At 40.7% G+C, this 26,956-nt stretch overlaps 1 protein-coding gene across 8 annotated transcripts in view; it reads right to left on the minus strand.

Annotated features, from left to right (window-relative positions):
* ANK3 (ankyrin 3) overlaps positions 1-26,956 on the minus strand; it is a 371,936-nt gene that overhangs the window by 119,559 nt on the left and 225,421 nt on the right. For all 8 annotated transcript variants that reach the window (XM_054832579.1, XM_054832581.1, XM_054832573.1 and 5 more), the window contains 4 exons: positions 23,807-23,905; positions 19,841-20,026; positions 17,958-18,056; positions 5,454-5,552 (listed from right to left, as the gene is read on the minus strand). In XM_054832579.1, coding sequence (XP_054688554.1) covers positions 5,454-5,552; positions 17,958-18,056; positions 19,841-20,026; positions 23,807-23,905 — 483 coding nt within the window. The remainder of the gene's footprint in view (positions 1-5,453; positions 5,553-17,957; positions 18,057-19,840; positions 20,027-23,806; positions 23,906-26,956) is intronic.

Consider the following 26,956-nt stretch of genomic DNA (forward strand, 5'->3'; position numbering starts at 1 on the left):
AGGAGGTGGCAGGCAGTCATGCTTGGCCAGCTAGAGCTCATTTTAGTCCACACAGCAGTCACTACCACCAGATGCATCACATGGCGTGACACAACATTACAATCCAATATAGGTGCTTGTTGGGACAGCTGATCTGTAGGTATTGTTAAAATGATATCAGGACTCCCACTCTAAACAGCAAATACACTTGAAGACAGCTCATTTGGCTGCAGAGATCTTTTTTTGTATTCTGAAAAGAAACTGTCTGTTCACCTGGCTTGGTTAATTGCTATATGGGACTAAAAGCATGTAAAGAAATGTGCAGAGGCAATGTGAAACACAGATCACGGAAAGATTTTGTTTAAAAAAAAAAAAGAGAATCGGAGATTAAAAGAGACTGCTCTGAACTCAGCAAGACTTCACTGATTTTGTCAGGAGATTTTTCTAGTTGCTTATTTACTGTTCATATAGACTATACTATGTGAAGCATAAAATATATTATGTGTATTAGGAAGCAAACTTGCCTTAATATGATAGTCTGCAATGGCTCAGAAAAACCATTACAAACGATTATGACAATAATCTGCAGATTAAGGACTCTCTAAGTATGCGCTGACATGATAAATCATATCATCTGCATTATCTATCCCTCCAGAGAGCCTGAAAGCAGCTCCAGCAAAGCCAGGAGGACAATAGGACGAGTTCTGCTTAGGCACAATCTTGCCATAAGCATTGCACACCCATCTCTGAGGCTGCTGCTCTTTAGCTTTTATTTCAAACAAACACACCCCCCAAATAAATGAGATCTGAGCATTGTTTCTGGTCCCTGTTGAGACTTGGATACCTGTGTAGCTCCCTGATCTTGTTGCGATGGGTCACAACTGGCTTGTTAGCAGGTGACAGTGCAGGCAGTTGAGTCTCTCTGCTGTGGTGTGTTTCCCTGCCACTACACGTGGCTCTAAGGGAACCCTGAGCAGCAGGGGTGAGCGCAGACCAGCCTCCCTGTGCTCCCCAGCTACCCCTTCCCTGGCAATGCTCACCCAGGATTTCCCTTGCATAACGGGATCCTCTGGGCTGTACCCCAAATCCATGGCAGCCTCAGTACCACAACTCTCACATCAGCCAGCATCAGCTTCTAACCCAGTCTATGAGTGATAAAATTAAGCACAACAACCAGTAAAAACTTCACTGTGATGCAAATATTCAGCAAGAGCTTGTCAGACTTTGAGCCAAATCCCAGAGCCTGTCCATGGCCTTGGCGGAGGCGTGCCCAGCACTCCACTCCCCCGAGTCAGAGACAGAAGGTGTGCTTCCCCAGGGGAGCAAGTACTGCTGCCTCCAGGGTTTATCATCCCTGTCGCTGCTTAGTGAGTCTCCTTCAGCTTAGCAGAGCTCTGTATCTCATGGTCCCTCCTCGCTCTAAGTCTCCTGAATTCTTCACTTCATTGGCACTATTGCAAACTGCCCCTTCTGGACAATATGGCTACAAATGAAGTTTGCTCTTCCTATGCATGCAAAATGCATTTATAGTGCCAAGTCAGTGTTATTCTTGTAGTTATTTTCTATCTTAATACATGTAGCTTTTCTAGAACAGCTTATGTATGATCTGATGCATCTTGAAAGAGTATATCCCACGTGTTTTCATGCAGATAAGAGTCCTGGCCTGTTATTTCGCTGCAAAATCAGTAGAATGAAGATTATAAACACTTATTGTTAATCCAGGCTAAAACATGCTTGCTGCCTGCTTCAGACACAAATTCACTTTGGCATATACAGTATTAGACAGTCAAAGCAAATCAAGCTAATTTAACCAACCTCTCTAATTAAACTTATTTTTTAAAGTCTTTTCTGGAAGAGAGAGAAAAAATAATTAGGGCAACATTCACTAAACACGTTACATGAGGCATTAATAGGTCTTTGCTTAGAATGTTAGTTAAAAATCTGAATGATAAAAGCTGCCCTGGATAAACAAAAGCAGCACAGTTCTTGAGGAGTACCCGTAAGAATTCAGTACAAAGCCCCAAGTACCAGCTGCTAGACATCTCACACAAAAAAAGGACAGAGAGAAGATAAACAGCTGGTTAAAGTAAACAATGCAACATAAGCATGAACTAAAAGGAAAAAAAAAAGAAAAAAAGAAAAAAAGATGGCTGAGCCTCAAAATAGTTGTAAGATCATTTTTGGAAATAAGCTCATATGCTCACACGTTTTCTGAACGCCTAACTACAGTTTGCAGGTGTGCAACAATATTTATGGTGCTCATCAAATCCTAGTCCTAATGAACATAAGAGAAATTGGGAGCCCATGGATTACTTTTACAATGATTTAAACAGGATAAGGATTTAGCCCTTCATGTTAACCTTTTGTGCAGTACTTCAGCACTGCAGTTTCCAGGACCATCTGCCAGCAGCAAACGCAAATGCTCATGGAAATGACTAAGGAAAAGAAATAATTACCCCAACTTATTTAATGCTCAGGAAAGGCTTTATATGAATTTATCTATAAAATGAGTGTGCTTGTAAAAATAAAAAATAGAAATTACGTGGAGCATGTTTCCAGTAACCCATACAGAGAATGGATTGCAGGAACAGATCACAAAATGACAGCTGAATAGTAAATTTGTCCCATCTAAGAGTCAAGAGTCTTAGCCCTATTAGTGTTTGGTCAACAACACAAAACAGTATCTTCTGCATACTCATTTAAAGGTGAATTACAGACCTGATAAAGGAGAAACAAAGGCCTAGGAATTTCTGCCCCTGAGCAAAAGAAACATGCAATTTTCAAGATTATTTTTTTTTCCTTTCATATGGGTACAGAACCTTTGCCATTCACCTTTAAAGAGGTATTTTGTGTTCCATAACCATTTGCATTAAATAATATCATGGTATCCAAGAACAAAAATTATTTTTATCAAACAAAAAACCTATCTGCTCATCTCTTTAAAACCTCTTTAAAAAAAAAAGAGGTCTCACATTTATAAATCTATTAATATGAGCCTCACTTATTTTCACATGCAAATCCCATCTGTTTATCAAGTTGTGTGTGCATTCAGCACCCACTCCTGCCCCTTGCAGACCACCGCAAGGCTGGGCTCTGACTGGGCATCCACCGGAAAGGCATGACTTGATACATGTACCAGAAAAGAGAGCCTTGGCTGCTCTTTGCCTTTCAATACATTTCAACATGCAAAAGCATATGATTGAAGCTTTTGTCATCCTGTATTTTCATAAGGCCATTCTATGTCTGGGACATTAAAAAAAGAATGGTGCTTAAAAAAATGAAATGACTGCAAAGTTGACATACCTCAATTGTTCTGCCTTGGAAAACAATACTGGGTCAGGCAGGAATAACAAGAGAGATTTAGCAGGAGCATGTGTTATAGCAGCTCACAGCAATTAATCTTTGCTATTGAATATGAGAACCAGGCAGACACTCCTGAAACAGTGTCATCGAGCACCACATTACTCTCAGCCTTCTGTTGCTTTTCCTATTGATTTGTAAATCCTTCCTGATCTACTCCAGTGATGCTCTTCCCTTTTCTCGATCATGCAGCTGTCTGCTCGGTTCAGTGAGTCTCCTTGGCAGAGCCATACGCTGCCCAGGCCACAGACTGGTAAACCCTTGCCAGGATGAGTCAGTGCTGCCGGGAGCAAAACTTCCACTGAGTCACTAACAGCCAGAAAATGATGCCTCTGGTAATGCCAGAGAAGTGCAACAATGAGTGACACGCGTACAGCACAAGCAGAAGTTATGCAAATCCCTTCTGATTTATGGAGAGGATGGGTGTTTGGGGAAACAGGCAGTGTCTGAGGGAAGCCAGAAAAAACAAAACACTTCTTCGTGAACCACGCTCATCCATTGCCTTTTGCCTCACTGGGAAGCTCTGCCAGACTCAGGAGCTGTTAATGCTTCTGTCCTCTTCCTGGATCCTGTTTCCGTCCCAGCCTGTATTTTTAGTTACATAAATTATCCTAATGTCTGACCCTGAAGCCTGTTACACAGAAAATGAAGCAGATCATGAATTTTCATAACTAAAAGAAAAGAACAAGCTGGACTCCAACTATTTAAAGTAGCGGTCCCCAACGTTTTGGCTGCCTTGGGCCATATGAATGCTTGCAGAGAGGAAGCAAATAGTCCCTTGCCATGTCCCTTTCTCCCTGCTCTGACCAAATGCACATCTGTCACATCACCAAAATGTGGCCCTCCCCACCACATGGTAGGCCCACGCCCCTCAGCCTGGCAGCCCCCACGAAGCACGTAGGAGGCTGGCATTTTAGTCCAGAAACTATACCCACTGTTCACGTTATTCATGAAAAGTCATCTCTCCCATATTCCCCAATTAGAAAAACCAGAAACATTTTACAGAGCAATCACGAGTGACTTCTAAAGGTAAATGGAAGAACTACTAAAGAAAAATATGTGGAGATAGTGAAGAGATGAGAAAATTAATTGACCCCATTTCTGAATTTGCTACAGAAATAAAAAATACAAATGTGCCTCAACAAGCACTGCAGGGAATCTCAGTGACTGATGAAACATTAGAAAATGAAACGGAAACATGTGGATACAGTAATAACTGCAGAAAAAAGATTCTTAGGTTGTACCTTTGTTTTGTTTAGAATTATTCTGGTGGAAATTATACATAATAATTAAAAATGGAAGTTGGATAGGTGATAAGCTAATATTTCAAGAAAATGACAATTGCCAAAAAGTTACAGGCACAGCTCCTGAAGGTTACCTCGCGCACAGGAGCGTGTCGCAAAGACTGCCCTGAGAGCTCACAGGACCACTGGTTCTAGGTTTACTTCCAAACATTTGAACTTTTTCCTTCTCTTTTTGCCACTAAGTAAATAAAATATCCCTAAACTGGTTTGATTGGGTTTTAACTACAGCACTTAGCTATAACCATATGCATTGAGCTTTTAAGTCACTCAGCAATTCAAGTCAGGTGTTGACCCGATGGAAACAATCACTACGCCCAGCGCATTTGCTCACAAATCCAAGCCAGCAGCTAAGCACCCAGTCAGACAGAGGCTGAGCTGTGTGAGACTCAGCAGTAGCATCATGCTCTGTGACGCTGCCGCCCTGGGGATAATGAAAGGCAAACACATGCTGCAGTTCAAAGTTATCCTTTTAGCATTCAAATTCTGAAATATCTGAATTGAATTCTTGTCTTTTAGTATTTTCCTGTACATTCACCTCTACCCCCAAGTAGCTAGAAGCAGCTCCTAATTGAATGCTCTACAGAGAACATGGAAAATTGTTGGTTCTGAGCTTTGCCGTACATGGTATTTCACACACTGCTTTAAGAGATGGAAATTGTTAGCATCCTGCTGCAACCATTTTATAAAAAAGGAATGCAGTGCAGCTATGGTAGCCTGCCAGGAAGATGAATGATTTAAGCTGCACAGCAACTAACGGGTCAGAGGCAAGAATTCCACACAGTCACTCACAGCATTCATATTTAAGCTTACCCTTGTTTTGGCATCAATTTTAGCTCCTCGATCAAGTAGGAGTTTGACCATATTTGCATTTCCCCTCTTTGATGCAACGTGTAATGGCGTGATATCATTCTGTGGAAGAAAAAAAACCATGAAAGTAAATATCCATATATCCTTCTTTTGTGAACTCCATGATCAGTTTGCTCACAGAATGAATTATGCCCAATTTGCTAAAGCATAACACAGTTTTGTTTCCCTGGGAGCATGAAAACAAAGGAAAGCTGTGTTTATCCACATATTTGAATTACTGGCCTGATACCTTGACATATATATTATGAGGTCAAACATTCGAGTTGTGGTTGGAGTTATAAGAAGATATGATCGTGCCTCAGTTCTCAGCTTTTGTATGAGTTAAATTTATGCAATTTTACTGACTAAACCCTAGCAATTTAATTCAGCTGTGGTTGTTTCTGAGCATGTAATGATAAGGTTTCATATCTCACAATTTCATTGGCCTTGTAGGAGCTATGGAAAATAAATAAAACCATTACATCTGTAGGTCTCATTCAAAAGCAACAAGATGCCAATGCTATTTGTTTCTGAATATTATTAGAAAACTCTGAAAGTCTCATAAGCCCCTTCATTTCAGTTACATCACTAATTTCGTCTACCGAATTTGTTCCTCTAATCGATGTAATACTGTACTTCAAGTGAGACTGTAAATAAGTGTATGTGCCTCCCTGCGTGGCGCCTGGCAGGCCAGCAGCACACAGCGATGCTGCACATCGAGGACACTTACATAACCAATGCGTGCGCACACAAGCACACTTTTTTAACAAGAGGTAGCTAGGACGTTTCTTCATGCTCTGATGAATCCTTTATCTTGTGGTGTATGAAGGCCACATCCTGTATATACTTGATCATATGGAGCCAAGTAAAAATAAAAGGATTTAAATAGAGCATGCAGCTACTGTATGAAGACAAATAGGACTTCAAAGAACATGTTTCTGTATATTCAGGGGCAGTGCAAACAGCTGTCTGTGTAGAACCAGCTTCCCCGTGACTGCGCAGAAAGCGGTAAATTTTAGTGAGCATGTGTCTTATGGCTGACTGAATCAGAAAGGCACCCGTTGCCTTGAATAGCTGGGGAGCGGTACAAGTGTCTTACCTGGCCAACAGACCATTTAATAGTGCTTCCTCAAAACTGCAGGTGAGTAGAGTGATAGAAAACCAGCACTGAAAAAAAGATCCCCTCCCAGATATGACAAGCTGACTCACAGCTTAATAATAATGCTGAGTACCTAATCCAGTATGCTACATTTTCATTTACACCCAATTTCACTATGAAGCTAACACACAGCTACTAGAAAGTGCTAATTAATATTATCACAGAGGTAAAATACATTTTAGCACGATGAAATGACAGAGCTTCTTTCTCCAATATTAATGATCATTATAGCATCATAGCAACTACTATTCCAGGGTGGCTTCTCATTTCTTTAAAAAGTAAAACAAAAAAGATACTTAACACATTAAATAAAAAGTACGCTATACCTAGACCTCCTAGGCATGTGAAACTGTGTGATTGCTTAACTTGAAATATTTGAGTTCGTCTTGAAAAAAGAATTATTTCTATTTGACTGGGAGTTTATATTGGATATAATATGAGGTCAGTATATTACTCTATCAGCCACAAAGACGACAGAAAAAAGAGCAAAAACACAATTATGAGGAGATACTCCTGCTTTTCCTCTCTTCTCAGGAGAAAAGATGTTACCAAGGTCAGAGGGAGAGAGATGAATTCTACTTTCCTGAGAAAAAACAGTAAAGGAAATAACTGTCATGTCTTCAAGTAAAGGGTACTGCAGATAATTTAGACTGAAGGACCACCTTTTTCTGCTTGCCGGGGTTGGTGGGAAAAGAGGTCAACTCAGCCTAATAGACCTTAATACCTTGCTAATACATCACAATAATTAACTACTACTAACGTACTGTATCATACACAGACTAGAAGAAATGTCTTTTCTAAGCATTGATGAAGAAATGGAGGAGGAAGGGACAGCATTACAAAAGTTAGAGGAAATACCTATTAGAAGTCTGGTTCTCATTCATCTTGACACCAAGCTAAATCGCTCTAGTGCAGCACAGAGGCAGGTACAACCACAATAGAATCCACTTCGGATCTAATTCTTTGCCAGTCCAATCATTCAAAGCTCCTACTGCCTTAAATGAAGGAGTGTTGACTCTAGAGCAGATGGATGAGCACTAGCAGATACACACCCGAACTCCAAAAGACATGACTTCTACTTAGTAGTTAAGGTTTCAGTTACACTGTTTCCTTGCAACAGGGGGGTGGAAAACAAATTCATTTTCATGGTCAAAAAGGAGTCCTGTTCAAATGATCTTCATATTTCTTGTTAGTACTGAACTAATACTGTTCCCTGAGCAGTTTTCTGTCAGCTTCTGAGAGTGGGCAAGCACACTGGCAGGGAACGGGGGGAGATTCTCCAGCACCAAATAAGGACTGAGCTCTCTTCTGCAAGCTGGAGAGCTAGCAATCCATCTTTCCTTCATTTGATATCCTGTCTTTATGAAAACCATATAAATCTAATGTTTCTAGGATCCTGAAACCTCGAGTTATATTTGGTTGAAAATAGGCAGCAAGTTCACATTAGAAAGAGATGGATGGATAAAGGATGTGATCACTTTAGACATAGTTTGTTAGGAAAACCAACTGCACACAGCTACCCTGAAATGAGGAACTGAGCAGGAGAGATCAAGCAAATGAAACCCTATATGGCCAGTGAAATATCTGTCCTTATGGATGATCAAACTCAGCTCCTCTTTCCTGGGAAAAGAGCACTACAGCACTCACTCTCTGGGAAGAGGATGCAGTTTTCATCGTACTCTACTAACCTATTCAGACGGTTAATAAAAAAACCTAAGAAACAAAGAAGAAAAAGCATGTTTAGCCTTTTTCAGCCCTAACAGCTCAGGAAAACACTGTGGGGAAATGAAGGGGAGAAAAAGAGAGGGGGCAGGTTTCTATTCAGAATTTAATTTTGACATTTAGCTATTTGAGCTTTTACTGGTAGCAAACAATATGAAGTAATAATTCTGCTGGCTGAGAGTTCTGACTCCATGCAGATGGAAGGATGTGTTATGTGAATGCTTGAATAATTGCACACTGAAGTTTAGGGCAAGCAACTTGTCTTTGGTCAATACTGTATTGTGCCAAGCCTTAAAGAATTATAGCTAGACATATCACGCATATGGCCCCTTCCCATCTCTCATCTGACAATTAAGAACATGAACTGAGAAGTGAATAAACCTTGACAACATCATTATTAACGTTTCTGATGACAAAACGTAAAGCAAGCAACTCAAAATCCAGTTGTTTGTACTTGTCACAAGAAACTAGAGATAAAAAAAGCTTCATAATATGTGCAGCTTGGGTGTAGGTTATTAATACTAAAACTGTGGTATCAGCAAACAATATAGCCACCAAATGTAAGGTTCTGAATTCTTGAGTAAATGAACAGCATCTGCTGTCTTTTCAGTTTATTTTTATCTGTTTGATCTTCTATAAATTTCTCCCTTTGTTCTTAAGATAGAATAGCAAATCAAGAAACTTTTGAAGATGTTTTCCTGCAGTAATAAAGCTGACATGCCTTCAAAAAGTTGCCATTAAAGATGTGGTTCAGATCTAGAATGTCTGTTGGAGTGCTGCTTGCCCTCACTGTTGAAATATCAAATGCTAGATAACGTTTCAGATAGACCCCTCGACACCAAGATCCAACTTGCTGTTTAACTTGAGAGTTAACAAATTCTACAGGGAATATGAAACATAACTTGTGAGAACAGCAACCTAAACCTATGCAATAAATGCTCAATGCTCATAGGATTACGAACTAGCACACAGCCTTTCCTCTCCCCTGTGGCAGATTTCCTGGGGTATATGACTTGAAGTACTCTGAAACTGTATATAGCTCAAAGTATGACAGATTGGATGCAGGCAATTTTCTTCTATACCTCACAACATTGTGGATGGCTGTTTTCCCTTTATCCATTGCCTGCTGCAGCCACCACCCTCTCACAGAGGGCCTGTGCCCTCCAGCAGAGTCACACAACATCCCAAAAGATGATGGGTGAAGAATGACCTGCTTTTCCATTCAGTGGCTTTTGCTTGTGCTTGATCAGAGGAAACACTCAGCCCTTTCAGCTGCATCTCTTGATCTACAGCTTCACAAGAAAACTCAAAAAACTCAGACTTACCCTGTGCTGAGCAATAAGCCACCTACATTTCCCATCTGAAATGAGATCAGCTCCCCTCTGACACATGGCATTATCTATCGCAGTTCGCTACAGTAGCCAGAATTACTCCATATTACAAGTTAGCAACAGGAATGGTTAGGAAGTCAGAAAAAAAAAAAATAGGGAAAAACTTAAAATTGACAGAGTGCAAACATGGTACATCTTGTAGTTTTATTTTAATGCATTTAGAAAATTAAGAATTCCCCCTGATTTCTGGTATGCTATGCTGTCCTACAGGATTGTCTCTTTCTCCCATCAGACGGTCTGAGTTTACAAGCGTAAGGATGGTAATAATAAACAAGAAAAGTAAATGTTTGCAGTTACTGTATCATGTTGGGCTCTGAAGTGTAGCTTTTAAAAAAAGCACACAAAAAACGGGCTAACCTTTCCTATTCACATGCTGTATTGTTTTAAATGCTGAGTGACTGGCTGATCATGTAGGGATTGTGAAGACTCATTGCCAGCATCATGGGGACTTGATGTCTCCTTGCTACCAATAAGAGAGCTTACCTCCACCTGTGAGCTCTCTTTCCAGCCCCTCAGTGGACTGTAGTTTTAATCAGAAAAAATTCACTTCTTTATCTTTGATTTTTTTAAAAAACAGTTTTTACCAAAATGTTGAGATTAATTTGGAATTTAGTGAGATAGTCCTTCTCAGTTCTCAACTCTGGGAAGACCTTAATATTGACAAAGAATGTGTGAATAAAACAAAAGCTGAAAATAGCCAGACTGCTAAAGCAGAAAATTCTTGTACAGTCTGGAAAATCCCTCCCATCATTAGGGGTTCTTAACGAAAGACCATAATGTTGGTTGTCGTATACTGGAATTGTTATCAACAACACTGCATGGATATTATCACTATTACTATTTCCTGGAGGTATGGGAAGATTGTGCCACGCACATGAAGACTGTCATATGCAACTATGCAGCTACATCAACATGTTGTATATGAAAATACTCAATATTCTCTCCTCCTGTATTTTCCTGCAATTCAGAATTGGAGCCACAACACAGCAGAACCTCTGCAGAGAAAAGTCTTATATTCTAGTAGCAGTTACTGGGATCACTGAGACTTGTATAGGACTTTCAGAAATTAAAGAAATTATAGGTACAAACACATAATCAGATGCTTTCCAGGAAACCTCACAACAGTGCATAATTTTTCAGCTTTTTTTCTCCTCTACTTAAAGTCTTATATTGTGCTAATTTAGTTCTTGTATGCTCATATACTTATCTTTCTTCAGGCTTGAGATGTATAAAATGAATCACGGAAGAAAAGAAGGAAGAGTATAGCAAGGAGCTGTTATGGCAAACTACCGCTAGGGAAATAAAAAGATGTTTTTCTCTTATGTTACTGTCACTTACATATTGCCTGCTCTTCTTGACGGGCTAATGGTGTTCCGCTCTTCTGCCTCAGGGTCATTATTAATGCATGTTGTCCTCACACCACCCTCTCAAAATTACTAAATCCTTTCTCAACCTTCCAGTAAGCAAACTTCCTGCAGGCAAAGCCCACTGTGGTGGAACTGAGATCTCCTCTACAATAAGGAGTGCTGCGTATTGGGAAGGCTGTTTGCAGAGTTGGATGCAGCTTTATGGCACAGTGACTATGTCTTTCTTGCTTTGGCAAGAAAGATATGGGCAGACGTCATTTTCTTGTAGAGGATTCCCTTGCTACCTGAATCTTCCGACTTGCTCAAATACGGAGTGGGTGTGGGCGTCACAGAGGTTTCTTTCAGCCATTGCTCTGGAAGCTGCAGAGAACAATTTCTTCCCTTCTAAGCTCTGTGCTCCTCAGAGACAAGTGGAGCTTCAGAGGCATTTCCATTTCTTCACCTGGGCCGGACAGATCTTTGCACTGGAAGATAATCTCACACAGAAGAATGACATCTGAAGACTCTCTGAACCCCCAAAAGATAACTTTTTCCTGACTATAATTCCCAGAAAATATAGTTTTTTCAAAGCACCTTCACCTCCCTGGTCTGCATGGAAGCCTTGGAGAAACACTGACTTGTGCTTTCTTGTTGCTGAATTAGCACAGGGCAAACTAGACACACATCTCTGTCGCAGCTGACTGGGAACTGCAGCAGATAAAACTGCCTGACCATCCTGCGCACTGCTCTTGAGAACACCCGAGCAAGGCCTGAAGGGGAAAGGGCGGGTGCTCTGCAGGGGTCTAATTTATAGCAAAAGAGCTTTCTTGCACAGGATGCCATAGATTTAATCAGGCTGCTAAGGAAACTGGTTTCTCATTCCTTCCAATAGTTGTTAACTTACTTTAGCATGTATCTGGATACACCTTTCCAAGTCCTAGATATCAAAGTGCAAGGCAGTCTAGAGCAAATTTGAGGGGAGCAGTAAAGATACAGAGGAAGAAATCCCACTGTGACCTGTCCTTTTTTCTCCAGCACTCCTCCCAACCTCAGGCTGAAGATGATCTGATTCTGTAAAAAAAAGTCAAGCCCATGGCACGAAGCCCCTCTCACAGCATACAGGTCCAGCAGCAGCAGTTAGGATGGGAGCACAGCAGTTTTCTCTATGCATTTGGTCACTGTATGCCACAACAACAGGTCTCCTGAACTGAAAGCCTGGAAGAGGAGAGCCAACTTGGTAGATTTCACTTCTCCATATTAATCACTAGGGTTGGCAGTTCCAGAAGATGGGAAGTAGATATGAAAATTATTAAACTCTAGGTAACATATCAGATAATTTGATTCAAAGGCACAAGCAGCTGATGAACAATATTTTTCTTAACAACAATTACTTTTTCCTGCTGAAAAATCTGATAAAATAGATTGACTTAAAGGTCTTCAGCCTTCTTTCAGTTTTTAACTAGGATTTATCCACACCTCTCCAACATCAGGTGCCATTGCCAGCTAAGAGAATGGTGCCTGCAATTGGTGCAAACCTTCAAAGCCCAGGTAGTGACTGCACTTCCGTGTTAATCTGGCTAAGAAAGGAGACTAACTTCAAGCTCGGTTACCCTTTATTCTCTACCTCCACTTCTTTAGCCTGTATGAGATTGCCTCCCATTTAAACAAGAGGGAAACATGGTGATACAATGAAGGGATTTCTTTAGCTTTAAAGGGTTTCAGAGAAGCATAGCCACACACACAAAAATGTACTACAGAAAAAGTATGATGAACAGACATAAAATACCTGTTACTTCTAAGCCAATGCATACCCTGCCAGTAATTGTGACAGATTTATTGCTGAGTTTGAGCCCAAGAAGTCAAGTGATTTGGAAGGAGTAATTTTCCTTCATTACAAAATGGCAAACATCCAGCCCAATCAGGAGATCCAGTTTCACTCGGACTGAGGTTATGAAGGTTCTTGGAGCTGTCTCCCTGTAAATAGGTGGAATCAGGGGCATCACAAACTGATTTACTGAAATGATCTCCATCCATCCCACAGGGAACTTTCCATGTTGTGTCATCTTCCCTGCACTTGCAGCAAGGCCAGAGAAGAAAGCCCAGATGCAGAAGAGCTAATGAAGTTCAATGGAAGAGCTGACATGAAATCAATTGCTGGGTTGGAAGAGTGCAAACCAAAAGCAGGTACATTTCCAACCCTCCCAGCCTCTATGGTCAGCAGGTGCACAGGCTGGCAGACACTGTAACACCTGTAAGAGCTCCTGGAGCTATGCCTATTTTTCTTAGATGCAGTGAAAGAAGGGAACAAGGGAGTATATGACAGCTGAGATGCAGGCAAGTATATACCGGTGGCAGTGAGGGGAGCAGCTGCTACTGCATATCACTGGGGACATCATTTACTTACAGTATAGCACCGCTGTTCACCTCCTGCCCGCACACTGGGAGCCATCATCAAGCTCCTGTCTTTCCCTGCCTTCACTGCTGGAACATATTTCTTCCCTCTGGCCTCTCAGTAACCCACTGAAAACACAGCAGATGAAGAGATCTCCTTTGCCACAGGTCTGCTCTCCTTTTTCTTACATCCTTTCACCAGCCCCTCTTTTCCCCACACTTGCCCATGTCCTTAAGGCTCAGAGCTCTGCCTTCATCCTACATGTCCATCCACATTTTCTCCACCCTTCCCCACCTTCACTACACTGATGGTGGGAGCTGGCTATTTATCCTGCCCTCACACATTTGTCTTCATGTTGTCCCCTTCCACACAAGCATCTTCTGCTACCGTAATCCTCTGCTCTTGTTCAAATGTCTCCACAGAATAGTTTAAACATAAATAGTTTAAGCATAAATTGAGAGATAGACAAGTAGTGTCGATTCATTTTTATTTAACAAGAACAAAGGAAAAGTGGTTGGTGGTTAGCAAAAGCACAAAGCGCATTTGACACTCCCATCCTACAGTTTGCTCTTTGTACTTCTGAAAGCTACAGGACATACACACGGTATGATTTTAGTTGGGTTACAGCCCTTCCATGTCTTTGCTCTGTTGCTTGTCTTACACTGTCAACAAGAGGCAATGAGGTGGCAGTGGGCAGGCTGTACCTGTGGGTCAGTTTTAGTAGCTGTTCTAGGAGCACCTCTACCTGCCTTGCAGTTTGGGTAATCAAGGATCAAGCAAGGGCGCTGTTATTTGATGCTGATAATTGTACTTTACACTCAACTTACGCTGGTGCTTTGTTTGCCTACAAATTTACTGCTCTACCAGAATCTAACTCATCTTTCTGTGAAGCGCTTTCATTACCCGCAGTCTGATAAGCACTAAAGAACAAAATTCAACTCCATATTACTGTTATTTATGCTACGATTCCTTCTGTCACAACTACTTTATCTAGATTTGCAACCACCATGCAGTAGAGATGTGCGCTGCAGATGCCCCCACCCAGCTATCACAAGCACAAACAAGCCGTTCAGTGCTCTGAGTCACAGCATCAGCCCACTGCTCTTTCGAGCTGATGTCATTGCATCTGCACATCCCCAGCTATCTGAGCAGCCTGCTTCTCTCTGACAATGACAACTAATGGAGGGAGAACCTGGGATTTCCAGATCTTGAAGAGGAGGGGAGGATGGCCTTATTACTTTGGATGTGCTCTCCATCAGTGCCCCTAATCCAGAACAGAGCTGCTGAAGCCTAAGATTTATTATTTTATTAAAACAAGCATAGGAAGATGATATTTAGTGGTCTGGTACTAAATGCTGCTAATTGCTAATGTAGTAGCATTTCTAATCCCTAATCTTGTTTCTGAGTGAGAAAAAGTTGACCCAAGACCCCATTCATCTTCCTTGCTCCTATGATTACAGCCTATCAAATAATGAATGCTAAAGCAATGAAATCCCTTAATGTTCTAATTTGGTCAGTTTAAGGACTTGTGAACAAGAGGTCAACGATATCAGTGAAAGCAAAGCACATATAGTTAGAAGCTTCCCAGAAACCCTTAACCATCAGATCTTCTCAGCTTGTGAACTTCACGTGGATCTAACCTGGGACCCTCCTCTCACTAATAACATGAAATACATTTAGTGATACATGTGATTTGGAAAACATCATTTGTGGGGGATATGTGAGAGTTGATCCTTACCTTTGATACTTACCTATCAGCTTGACCCAGTATCTGCTAGTACTCTTCTCACCAGCATTAGTAGGTACTGGATCGTGCTTTATAACAGTGTCTTTTAGCTTTAGGGATTAATCTTTGTTAATAAATCACTGAATGATGCTATGTTGAATGAATAGTGGCCAAGCACCAACACTTTGCGCCTGTGCTCCTACTTACAGTGTAAGGAAAACATTCTGGGTCTTTGTCCAAAATTTCTATTCCCACTCTATCACACCCTCCACCAACACCCCTTATTAATCACAGACAATCTCTAAAAACAAACTGCCCAGGGGTTTTTTTTGTTTGGTTGGTTTTTTAAATATAAGAAGTCCTATACATAAAATAGTAGTTTGTATGCTAAATAAACATGATATTATTGTATTGTTTTCATGGGTTTGCAACGCTTATCATAAACACTTTGCTACATGTAAATGTTGTTCCTTAACTATAGAAGCATTCAAGTTTTTAGGTATACATACCATCTAAAGTAAAAGAAAATACTAAAATTTGTTTTTTGCTATGTGGCAAATGCTCTAAGCAGTAGCATTACTTTCCTCTTGTAAAAGTAATAAAAACAATACATGATCAAAATCTCTGAAAAGGAGCTGCTGAATTATCCATGACACACAATTTCCCCTCATAAATATCATCCTGAATACACATTGGGTTTTTTATTTCTTTTTCTACTTTAATTAAAAGGATGCTCCAGAATCTTATTACTTATATTTAATATTAATTATTAAACAATTTTTAATTAAATATTTATTATTAATACTTACTATTAAATATCTAAATTTCTAGATAACATATCTTCCTGGCCAGTTTACAGCTATTTACTCTAATGTCAGCATTTGCCTTCAGTTTGAACGCCTCTTGCTCCCTTGAGTTTCTCCCCCTATTGTCCTAGGGACCACTACCACGCCTCCTCCCTGGCATTGTCACGGTAAGGTTTGCTGAGCCAAATTCTTGCACAGCCTCAGTTTGTTTTGTTGGGGTTTTTTGTTTGGTTTCATAGGGATTTTTTTGTTGGGGTTTTTGTTTGTTTGGTGGTTTTATTAGTCTATATCAGAAATACCTTGGAATAACCTGGAATCACGCTTGCTTTTTTTTTTGGCTTTTTTTTTTTTTTTTTTTTAACCCATATCACACACACCACCCAGTGACCAACTAATATAGATAGGTCCTCCTCTTTCTTGGTTGGCAGATTGTTGGAGAAACCAACAGAATAAATATGTATATTCTTTAGCCAAGAGTCTGATCTGTTTCCCACTATGAATTTTAACACGTTTCCACGTTCTGTTGCACTCTGACTGACAACCATTCCTGGCTGTGTGTCAGCACAAATTCCATAGGTATCCTTTTATTCATACAGCCCAAGCCATTATTAAAGAAGCTAATGAGTAAACAATTTTTTTAAGAACTTCAGTAGGAAATTCTTGCTCCAGCATTTTCCAATACTAACCTATCTTGAATGTTAGCCCATTTTCTATTTAGCTGTATGTCCCTAAACACTCTCCCTGCTTTTCCCTTTTTAAAGCCTTGCATACTCTCATGGCACCTACTCACCTTTGTGCCCTCATTGTGTCTACCCAACCATTCTCTAACCCTCCATCCTGGCTCATTAAATTTTGTGTTGCCTCTGCATTTACCTTTCTTCAGTCTCAGGTCTCATGCCTGGCACAATCTCTTTCCTTGCCCTTCATATTGCTGTATCCCTGTCCATATACGTTTCGTTATCTTCCTGCTCTTACAACTATACATAACTTCCCTCCGTCATTTTCTGTCCTTTACAGTTCTGCTTACATTTTGCTGTTCCCACATCCTCCCTACTCTGACCACACTCCTTCACTCTAATATTCCTCTTTGGTCTTCCGACAGACCTGACCCTTGACAGCAGATATGGTCATACTTTGGCCCAGGCTTGCAGAGCAGTCCAGCTGCCTGTGGGAGGATGGACCCACTCCCCAAGCAAGAAGGTGCAGCTGAAGCCACCAGTCAAGCTGCTCCTCATCCAGCCCAGAGTGAACAAAGGGGACACCAGGAAAGCCCATACCATTTCCCTCCTGGGTCCCGCTCCTTTTTCATACACCTCAGGAACTACCCTGTCACTCCCTGTGCTGTGTTGTGACTGGCACACAGCTTACCAGGTCAGGAAGGTTAGTTCCCCCACTCTACCATGGCTTCTGCCACACAGCTCCCATTATTGACTCCCCTCCTTTTCTACATCTCATTTCATTTTCTACCTCTCCAGTTTCTCACATCTCCTTTACATATCATCTGAATCTCACATATGCAGTGAAGGTGCAGCTGCTTCATTCACTAGTAACACCTGCACTTCATGTTCACTGGAAACAACTGCATATTGAGGACAATCCAACAGAGACAGCACTCCTGCCATATGTTACGGCTACAGGTAGAAGCACTCATCTTACTGAATCCCAGTCTGCTTTTTGCAAAACTGGAACTATGAAAATAGCAGCTCTTTTTGACTAAATCAGAAGTTTCCAAAGGTGACGACTAGAGCTCAGGTTCGGTTCAGCAGCTCAAGGAACCCTCCCTTACACCATATGGTAACAGAACAAGAGCAGTCAGGCCAGGTCCCTCAGCTGGCAAGAGCAATGTGTCTTTTCCACACGTTTGTCGAAAAAGTGTTTCAAACTGATGATTAAGCAAACTAAGCATAACTCAGATTTCACACTCACCCTTGCAGTGAAGTCCACAGCAGCGCCCCGATTTAACAGCAATGTCGCTACATTGATATTTCCATAGTGAGCAGCTATGTGGAGGGGAGTGAACCCACTCTGGAAAAAAACAAAACAAAACCAATTGATACTTATTTTTTTATATCTCACTGGTACTCCAAAATTTGTATCACATCACTGACAAAAGCTAGTAATAGGAGTCTGCTGCAAGTCACCATTCCAATTCTGTACTAGTTTTCACTCACTGACGTTTATTTATAGACACTCAGAGAGTCTAAATAAAATCATATTGCTATGCAGGAGGGAAAAAAATTAACATAATTATTCTAGAAGATCAGAACTAGGATGAAACTTTCAGTTATTCCAGAAAAAAAACAACAGCAAAATATTTTAGTATTAAAGCAATGATGTCTTTTACAAGAAATTATTTTCTAACTAGAAATATCTAGTTGTTACCGATATTATGTCTTGCAAGTTAAATCTCTTAGAGATTATTTGCAGAAGTTCAGATACAAGTCATTTAATGATACTTGCTAACTGTTTTTTATAAATTCAAAGTAGATGCAAATGAAAACAACATCAAAGACAATTTTAAATGATTAATATGGATTTTTTTTTCCAAGGGTTAGTACCATAAAGATCAGTCTCCCACTGTGGGCAATCACACTGGGTTATGTTCAGACACCATGAGTTACCACCGTAATTAGAAGATGCCTTACTGATAAAATTACTTCAGCAACTTATTTTCATATTTAAGTAGTTTTACTTCCTTTTAAAATAATGCTAAAACATGCAGCAATTCCATCAGTCCTGCAAAGTATGAAACCTTATGGGAACTAGATGCATTTCTAAATTGTTAGCAAGCCATGCTAGCTGCCACTGCCTTGCTTCAGGAGTTTTGCAGATATAAAACCACTCTCAGATCATTCTGTTTGCTGACACCATCAAGGTAAGTGTCATGCAGAAGCCTAAAATCAGACCTGGATGCACAACATGACAGGGTTGTCTGCAGCTCTTAACACATCTGATAAACATATACTCCATGAGAGCCCCTGAAAACTCCATCTTACATAATATGGGTCTTTTATGATGGCAATTAGTTCCCAAGAATGCTTACTCTTACTTTTAAACCTTAGTTTCAGCTGCAGAAAGCCCTGGTATCTAAACTAGAGTCTTCTCTAGCACATGCTACTTCATTTCATCTAAAGCAGGTATCTATCCTATAAAAGGCGATGCAAAAAGGAAGAGGAATAAATGATGCAGCAGCACTAAGTCATGGAGGAGTGATGATGCATATATATATTTATATATACCTCTGTTGTTCTATTCACCATCATCTAGGTTAACACATTTGGAAGCAAAGAGGGGGAAAAAATGACCGGTTAGTTCACCACTGGTGATATGGATGCAAAAAGCTTCATGATTGCTACGTGGCATGGCAGCTCAGATGACAGCACAATCAGCACACAAAGGAAGCTCGACTGAATGGAAGCTGAATGATCGAGTATTTTGAATGTTAATTGTTACATGTTTACCAGAGTTCTTAAAGTAGCAATTGCACAAACAACTAATCAAATGACTTAATTGTACAATACCTATAGCACACCACTGCAGGAGTGGCTTTCATTCCCAAGAGAATAATTCTAATATTTTGCTTATTATTTTCCATTTGCAAAGTTTCTACAGGAAAAATTGACCCTGATTTAAATAAAAAGGGAATGGGGGAGAAAGAGGCAAAGGAAGCAAATGAAACGTTATTCTTAATCACACGCTATAGGAGAAAGTTATGTGTAACTCTGCAGCAAAACACTTCACACTAAGGGAGATCTCCACTGGATGCAATTACTGGATGTAATCAAACCTTGTTTCTTTTTACAACTGACCTTTGACTCCACATCAGCATTGTGGTCATTTTGCAGGAGCAAAGCCGCTGCCTTCGTATCATCCTTGCGAGCTGCGATGTGAAGGGCAGGAAGACGGACTTTTCCCTTTGTATCGTTTTCAAGCAGCAGTGAAACCACCTGGTCATGACCTTGCTGCAAAGCTACTGCCAAAGGCGTGAAACCATCCTGCAACATACAATGGGGACTCTCAACACATATTCCAAGCTTTCCAGGGGAGTAGGAAGGGGAAGGGAAGAGACCTCAGCATTACTAACAGTACTGGCTCAAATTCAAACATAAAGTGTAACGTGGTGCATATTAGAAATACCCTGCAATGACACTGAAATTGGAGTAAAGGGTTTGTGAGCAAGGTCACAAATGATCAAAACACCTTTCTGGCACCCCAAACTTAAACATAAAATTATAAGACACAAGCAAAGAAAAATGACTGAGACTTGGGAAAAGAAGTGTGAAATTACTCATGAATTAACACTTACATAAATAAGTATGCAAATAATAAAGTGTATAATTATATAAAAAGGTATTAAAAGCTGAAATATAAAAATTACAGTTGTTAATGATGTCTCCATAGCAAATTATCATCCGTTCGCCTCACAGCTACAGGTTATAAGCTATGTTTTTCAAGGAAAGAGAAAATAATTCAGCTCTATCTTCTGATATATTTTATATGTGGATTTAAAATCTCATAATATTTGAATAGGAATACCACATTCTCCCAATATTTCACTTGTTTTACTACAACTTCCATTTATGAAAATTCCTATAGATGTGATGGACAATCCTATGACAAACGGAAATTATTTCCTTTCAGACTAGGAATAGCCAAAGTAGTACAGAATAAAAAAAACCTGGAAAATGGAAGATTTTTGTTTAACAGATGTTAGAGTGGATTCCTCAAACGCATGAAAAGTACAGGCTGAGATGCTTTCATAATTTTATTTTTATGGATTTTTAGAAAACTAAATAATGAAAGAGTTGTCATTTACATTCTGCTCCTTTTCAGAGCAATCCAGGAATGCATTCAAGCTTTGCCCAAGATAATACCCATAAATCACTCAAAAAAATCACAAATGCAAATTACTCGGGATATTTATTTATTACATTTGACTCTTTATCAATATAGCCAAAGCTTATATTACCAAACTTCATTACAGTTTAGTAGATAAACACCTTCTTTCACTTTGCAACTACTTCTGTCATGGTGAAATTGTGTAAGCGTGAAATAAAAGTGCAGCAATGACACAGAAGAATGTAGATCCCCACGCTATGTCAAAAGCGCAGAGTTCAAGTGTTAACTTTTTAACTGTGGGGACTAAATGTAGTGTTTTCAATAAGGAATTTCTCTCTCTAGCTTCCCAAACAAAGAGCACCTCAATTTAAGAGGAGAAACAGGAGGAGTTCTGAAAAAGAGCATTCAAAATTGTGGAGGAGAAAGAAAAAAAAAAAATCACAAGCTTTTTTTTTTTTCCTCTCCCTCTCATGTTTTTTTTTTTTTTTTAGCTCATTTAACCACAGCGTTCCCCTTTGCCTCCAGCTTGCCATCCTCCAGTAGCGGGGCAGGGCTCTGGGCTGTGAGCAGCTCCCGGGTTGAAACAACTGCGCAGCCTCAGACTGCGGGCAGAGCGCGGCACAGGGCGTGAAAACTGCTGTGTAGCTCTGACGGCCAAAAAACTCCATGAGCATCCCCACAAGAGGGCTCTGGCAATATAGCTATGCTGTACCTGCAGAAATGGAGGCTCCTGCCTGGAGAACGCCTGAGTGCGACAGCTCGCACCTTAGTGACTGAGAGATGTTGGCTTCCTGGTCTATTTACACAGCCGACGGCAGAGGCACAGTCAGCCGCTTCACAAAGAAAAGTGGTTTAGCTACCTACAATGTCTTTTCTCGTCGGGCTTTCTCTCCTGCTACACATGCTGGTAACAGTAACATTAAAAAAATAATCCTAGGAACACATTTTCTCCTTTCCTTAGGGAAAAGGGAGTGGACAAATGAGCGGGAGCACTTCATTTCAAGCCCAGAACAGCTGCCATCCTCTATAGCCCCAGTTTCCTAACTCTGATGAGTCTCGCCCATCATTTCAGCGTGTGCAGAGATCGCTGTACCACGGCCAAGCAAACTGCAACCAAGAATATTAGCACCGACAAGAACACATTTCCACTACAGGCTCTCTGAAGATGCCAACCCGCAAAAAGCAATTGCAAGCATCGTGATGCCAGTACTATAATTAGCAACTGCACTTTAAAACATAAGGCAAAGCCCACTCCAGAAAAAAAACCAAACCAAAACTATAAAACATTTCAAAGAAAATAGTTGGTTCTACTTTTTTGTTCAGATTAAAACGCCTTTGTCAAAGAATTTTATTTTAATGAATATTTAGCTAAGTGACAACAGTTTAATAAGAAAGGCTTTCACACTTACAAAGACAAAGATGAATCAGATTTATACAAAAACTTAGACCAAGAGAAAATAAAAAAGCACCCATAAGCAACTATCTCAAACAAGTAAGGCAATAAAGGCAACATTGTTTTGTAGTCTGGTATCTTCAAAGGAATTCTCCATGGATAAAATTAGATTGCACCTTATCATCAAGCTGAGTTGGAGAAAAGCTCAACCTAAACTGACATACAATGCTCAAGGGAAAAACAATACCAAAGAAAAAGAACCAAGTACCCATGCACAATTTTAAAAATTTCTGTTTTCAGAAAATAATACAGTGGCAAGAATATTTTCAAAAGTCTGAATCTATTGTACATCTCTGGGGGTCCCGTGACTACTTTGTTTCCAAGTTTTTACAAAGAAATAGAAATTAGTGTTCTGAAAATGACAATTTTCAATTAATTTTCCAGATTTAAAATATTTCATTTTGGTATTCCTTGGCTTTCAGATCTTTGAGCATTTCTAGAAAGCACTTTCTGATGTACACCTCTAGTTATAACTACTTTTTAGTGATTTTGGAAACATAATTTTGATCCAGTAATGATTCATTTTTTACAGTGCTGACTTCGGAAGAGAAGAAAAAGATTCCATACATAGATCATTATACAGTGATACTGTAATGTATAGTGATGCAATAAACTAATTTTGCATTTCATATTTTGCAAAAAGTAGGACCTTTTCAAATAAGCATTATTTCCTTCATGGAATCAGTTCTGATAGAGCAATCAGAATTTAATAAATATTAGCCATACTGAAATACCTTTTTTTTGGTAGTAAAATCTTGGAATTAAGAAAACTAAAAATGCATCAGATTAAAAACACATCTCAATGCAGTGCATTTGAGACTATTAATATGTCTGCTATTCTTTTTCCTTCCAGGTTGCCTTATTTGAGTTAGTATTACTTTTTAAAGCAAGAAATAAAATGTGTTCTTCTAGAAAGATAACAGAACACCTTCAAGGATGGACCTTGCATCTTTCTGTCAGCTTGAAATTATCGCTGCAAAACCAGATGGGATAACTGGGTGCTACAGAGAGGGTATCAACATGACAATAAATGCAGTTCAGAAAATGCTCCAAGCACTAAGTAGCCCTGGGTTTTCCTGGATATCCCAGGGCTGCCCCCAAAGCGTAGGTAAACAGTTGTTCTCGCTTCATGGTTGCCCTCCGCATTACTCAGTATTTTTAATGAAAGCACAAAGAACTTTTGTATTATGCACACAGCTTCCCTGTTTGAGCATTTAACCTGAAAGACTACCTGTTATGACTAAGAACACGTCTATTTTTAGGACTGTTTCTAGTTAAAGTAATTTTTTATTTTAGAAATGGCAAGAGATAGTTTAAATTGCAGAAAAGCCAACAACTCAGTATTCATTAGCATACTTTGCAGAGACAACTCCTTATTGGTCTTTAATTTTGTATTTAAAATACTAGTTTCATATAAGCTGGCAACAATCAATGCTGAAGCACATTTTACTCTGTTCATAAAATGTGAAATTCAAACTTTTACCTCTGTGGCAAGGCTTTGACTGGCACCATTGTCAAGAAGAAACTTAACAACCTCCAGGTGGTTTTCTTGGGCTGCCATATACAGTGGAGTGAAACCATTCTGAAATAGGAAAACAAGAGCGTAAACACTCCACAAACATTGCATACATACCACAGATCTGTCAAACTCAGTAGATTTGGAGGAAACGAAATAAACTGTGTGCTCACATGCCAGTTAATGGCATGTTCTCCCCTGATTTAAATGAAGATAGGAGAAGATAGGTATAGAGTAGTAATATTAAAAGGACACAGTGGAATCTTTCAGCTGACCAGATACAATTCCCACAGCTAAGCGAGAATACTTCCCTTTACATCTGTAAAGTTTAGTCAAACTAAAAACCAATCTGGACAGACCATTTGGTAGACATGAGTTATGATTCCCAATAAATGTAGCCACAGCAACAGAAATACAAAATGGGACAGGCAAATACAACACAAGTTGTAGCAAAAGCAAGGGCAATGGCTCTTCAGAACACATTCCAATTTTTTCTCTTCTCTCCATTAGCTTTGCCTTCTCTTTCACTTGTGCCAGCTACTTATGCCTTTTGTCTCCTCAAAGAGCTGCCTTTTGAGCCTAGCCTGCTTGTGGTCACTGAGCCACTTCATATTTCAGGCACCAGGAGATCTCAGGATCATTGGTTCTCAGTAGTTTGAGACAGAGGTTTATCAGTGTTTCCGAACACATTAGAGCATATCTCAAATTATGCTTAAGTGAGTGATTTCAATCATTGCAATACACATATTAGAGACTGCAGAGCTTAACTCATTCTATGGCTAGTGCTTTCATCTTACAGCCAATGCTTTTGTCTTTGCCTTAGCTGTATACAGGTCACAGCACTTCAGGAATTGAATTTTTGGGTGCTAACATTAAGACAATGTATTTTTCCTCATTGTTCTATGCATTTCTGAAATTCATAGTTTTGACGTCACTCACAAAACCAAAAAAGCAAAATGAAGTCATGAAACCTGTCCTGGGTTCAAGATACCTCTAAAGGAATTTACAGAAGTTGCTGATTTGCACCTGAAATTGCTTGGCTTTCATACAGCACTGCACATCCCTCAGTCCGAAAGAACTGCAAACTACAAAACGTGGTAAACACATTTTATAACTTAAAACACCTATATACTATTGACTGAGCAGTTTGATACTGCTGAAGCAACCAAAGCAGCATCAGCAACAAGAACAACAATCCCTTTCTCCTCTGATCTAGCATGATAACATGTTTTTACCCTTCTGTGTTGGGTTTGCGTGGCAAGGTTTTGGTGGCAGGGGGGGCTACAGGGGTGGCTTCTGTGAGAAGCTGCTAGAAGCTCCCCCTGTGTCTGATAGAGCCAATGCCAGCCGGCTCTAAGACGGGCCCGCCGCTGGCCAAGGCCAAGCCAATCAGCGCCTCTGTGATAACATATTTAAGAAGAAGAAAAACACTTAGAGAGAGAGCGCTTTTGCCGCCAGAGAGAGGAGTGAGAAGATGTAAGAAACTCTGCAGACACCAAGGTCAGTGCAGATGGAGGGGGAGGAGGAGCTCCAGGCGCCGGAGCAGAGATCCCCCTGCAGCCTGTGGTGAAGGCCATGGTGAAGCAGGCTGTCCCCCTGCAGCCCATGGAGGAAGGATGAGGGGGTGTAGCGATTCCACCTGCAGCCCGTGGAGGACCCCACGCCGGAGCAGGTGGAGGCACCTGAAGGAGGCTGCGGCCCTGTGGGAAGCCCACCCTGGAGCAAGTTCCAGGCCGGACCGGTGGACCCGTGAAGAGGGGAGCCCATGCCAGGGCAGGTTTGCTGGCAGGACTTGTGACCCCGTGGGGGACCCCACGCTGGAGCAGTTTGCTCCTGAAGGTCTGCACCCTGTGAGAGGGACTCCATGCTGGAGCAGGGGAACGATGAGAGGAGTCCTCCCCCTGAGGATGAAGAAGCGGCAGAAACAACATGTGATGAACTGACCGTAACCCCCACTCCCCGTCCCCCTGTGCCGCTGAGGGGGGAAAGGTTGAAGCCAGGAGTGAAGTTGAGCCCGGGAAGATGGGAGGGGTGGGGGGAGGTGTTTTAAGAGTTGATTTTATTTTCTCATTCCTCTACTCTGTTTTGCTTAGTAATAAATCAGATTAATTCCCTCTCTAAGTTCGGTCTGTTTTGCTCGTGACAACAATTAGTGAGTGATCTCTCCCTGTCCTTATCTCGACCCACAAGCATTTCGTTATGCCTTTTCTCCCCTGTTTAGTGAATGAGGGGAGTGAGAGAGCAGCTCTGGTGGGCACCTGGCCTCCAGTCAGGGTCAACCCACCACACCTTCATATTCCAGCATTACTCCATCAGACACATCACTGCTAGATTTTGCCTGATTCCTTTCCTTATGGGTGATGGCATGGGTGATGACACCATTAAACATTTTGGCCAGGAGGGTCACTGAGGTTTCAGTGGGCTCTGTTAGGGCTCTGTCTTCTCATTATCTTCCAGATCTCAGACCATTGGGATTTCTGTGAACCTCAGACTTCTCTTAAGTAAACTTCACACAGAATCAGCTGAATGGCGGCAGCAACTTCGCTTTTCAACTGCTCCCTGCTAAGATTCCCCTGGACCTCTCACTCTACCAAACACCACTTCTGGTTGTTACGCCAGAGTGTGGGGAGGATGAGGAGAAAAGGAAATACAAAATAAAATAGGAGGTAAGGGCTAGTTAAAAATAACAGGTAAAACAGAAGAGAGATTTCATCTGGCTTAAATAACAGAAAGGTTAAGGAAGTGCTTCCATATGACTGGGTTTGGCTGAGAGTATCAGCACTCTCACATCTGCAACGTGGCCAGGGCAGACATTTCAGCAGGGTGGGAGGCACAGGGGGAGCAGCTCAGCAATTTGGCTAGAACAGTTACAGAGGACACCGACCTAGATCTTGCAGGAAACCAATGGAGCTGAGAAGAGTTTGGCTATATATTTGCATCAAAGAAAAAAAATAATTAACATTCTGGGCTCTGGAGAGTTGAAGTGAAACCATAGCTTAAGACCTATAGCAGTGAATTTTGGCTGAGTTATAGTAGCCATGACGAAAACAGCTGAGAGACACCTGACTGTCACAGCAACGGGACAGAGTTGCAGGGCACACGTCCAACACAGAGCAC

Source organism: Grus americana, chromosome 7 (genome assembly GCF_028858705.1).
Source record: "Grus americana isolate bGruAme1 chromosome 7, bGruAme1.mat, whole genome shotgun sequence".
Lineage (NCBI taxonomy): Eukaryota > Metazoa > Chordata > Aves > Gruiformes > Gruidae > Grus > Grus americana.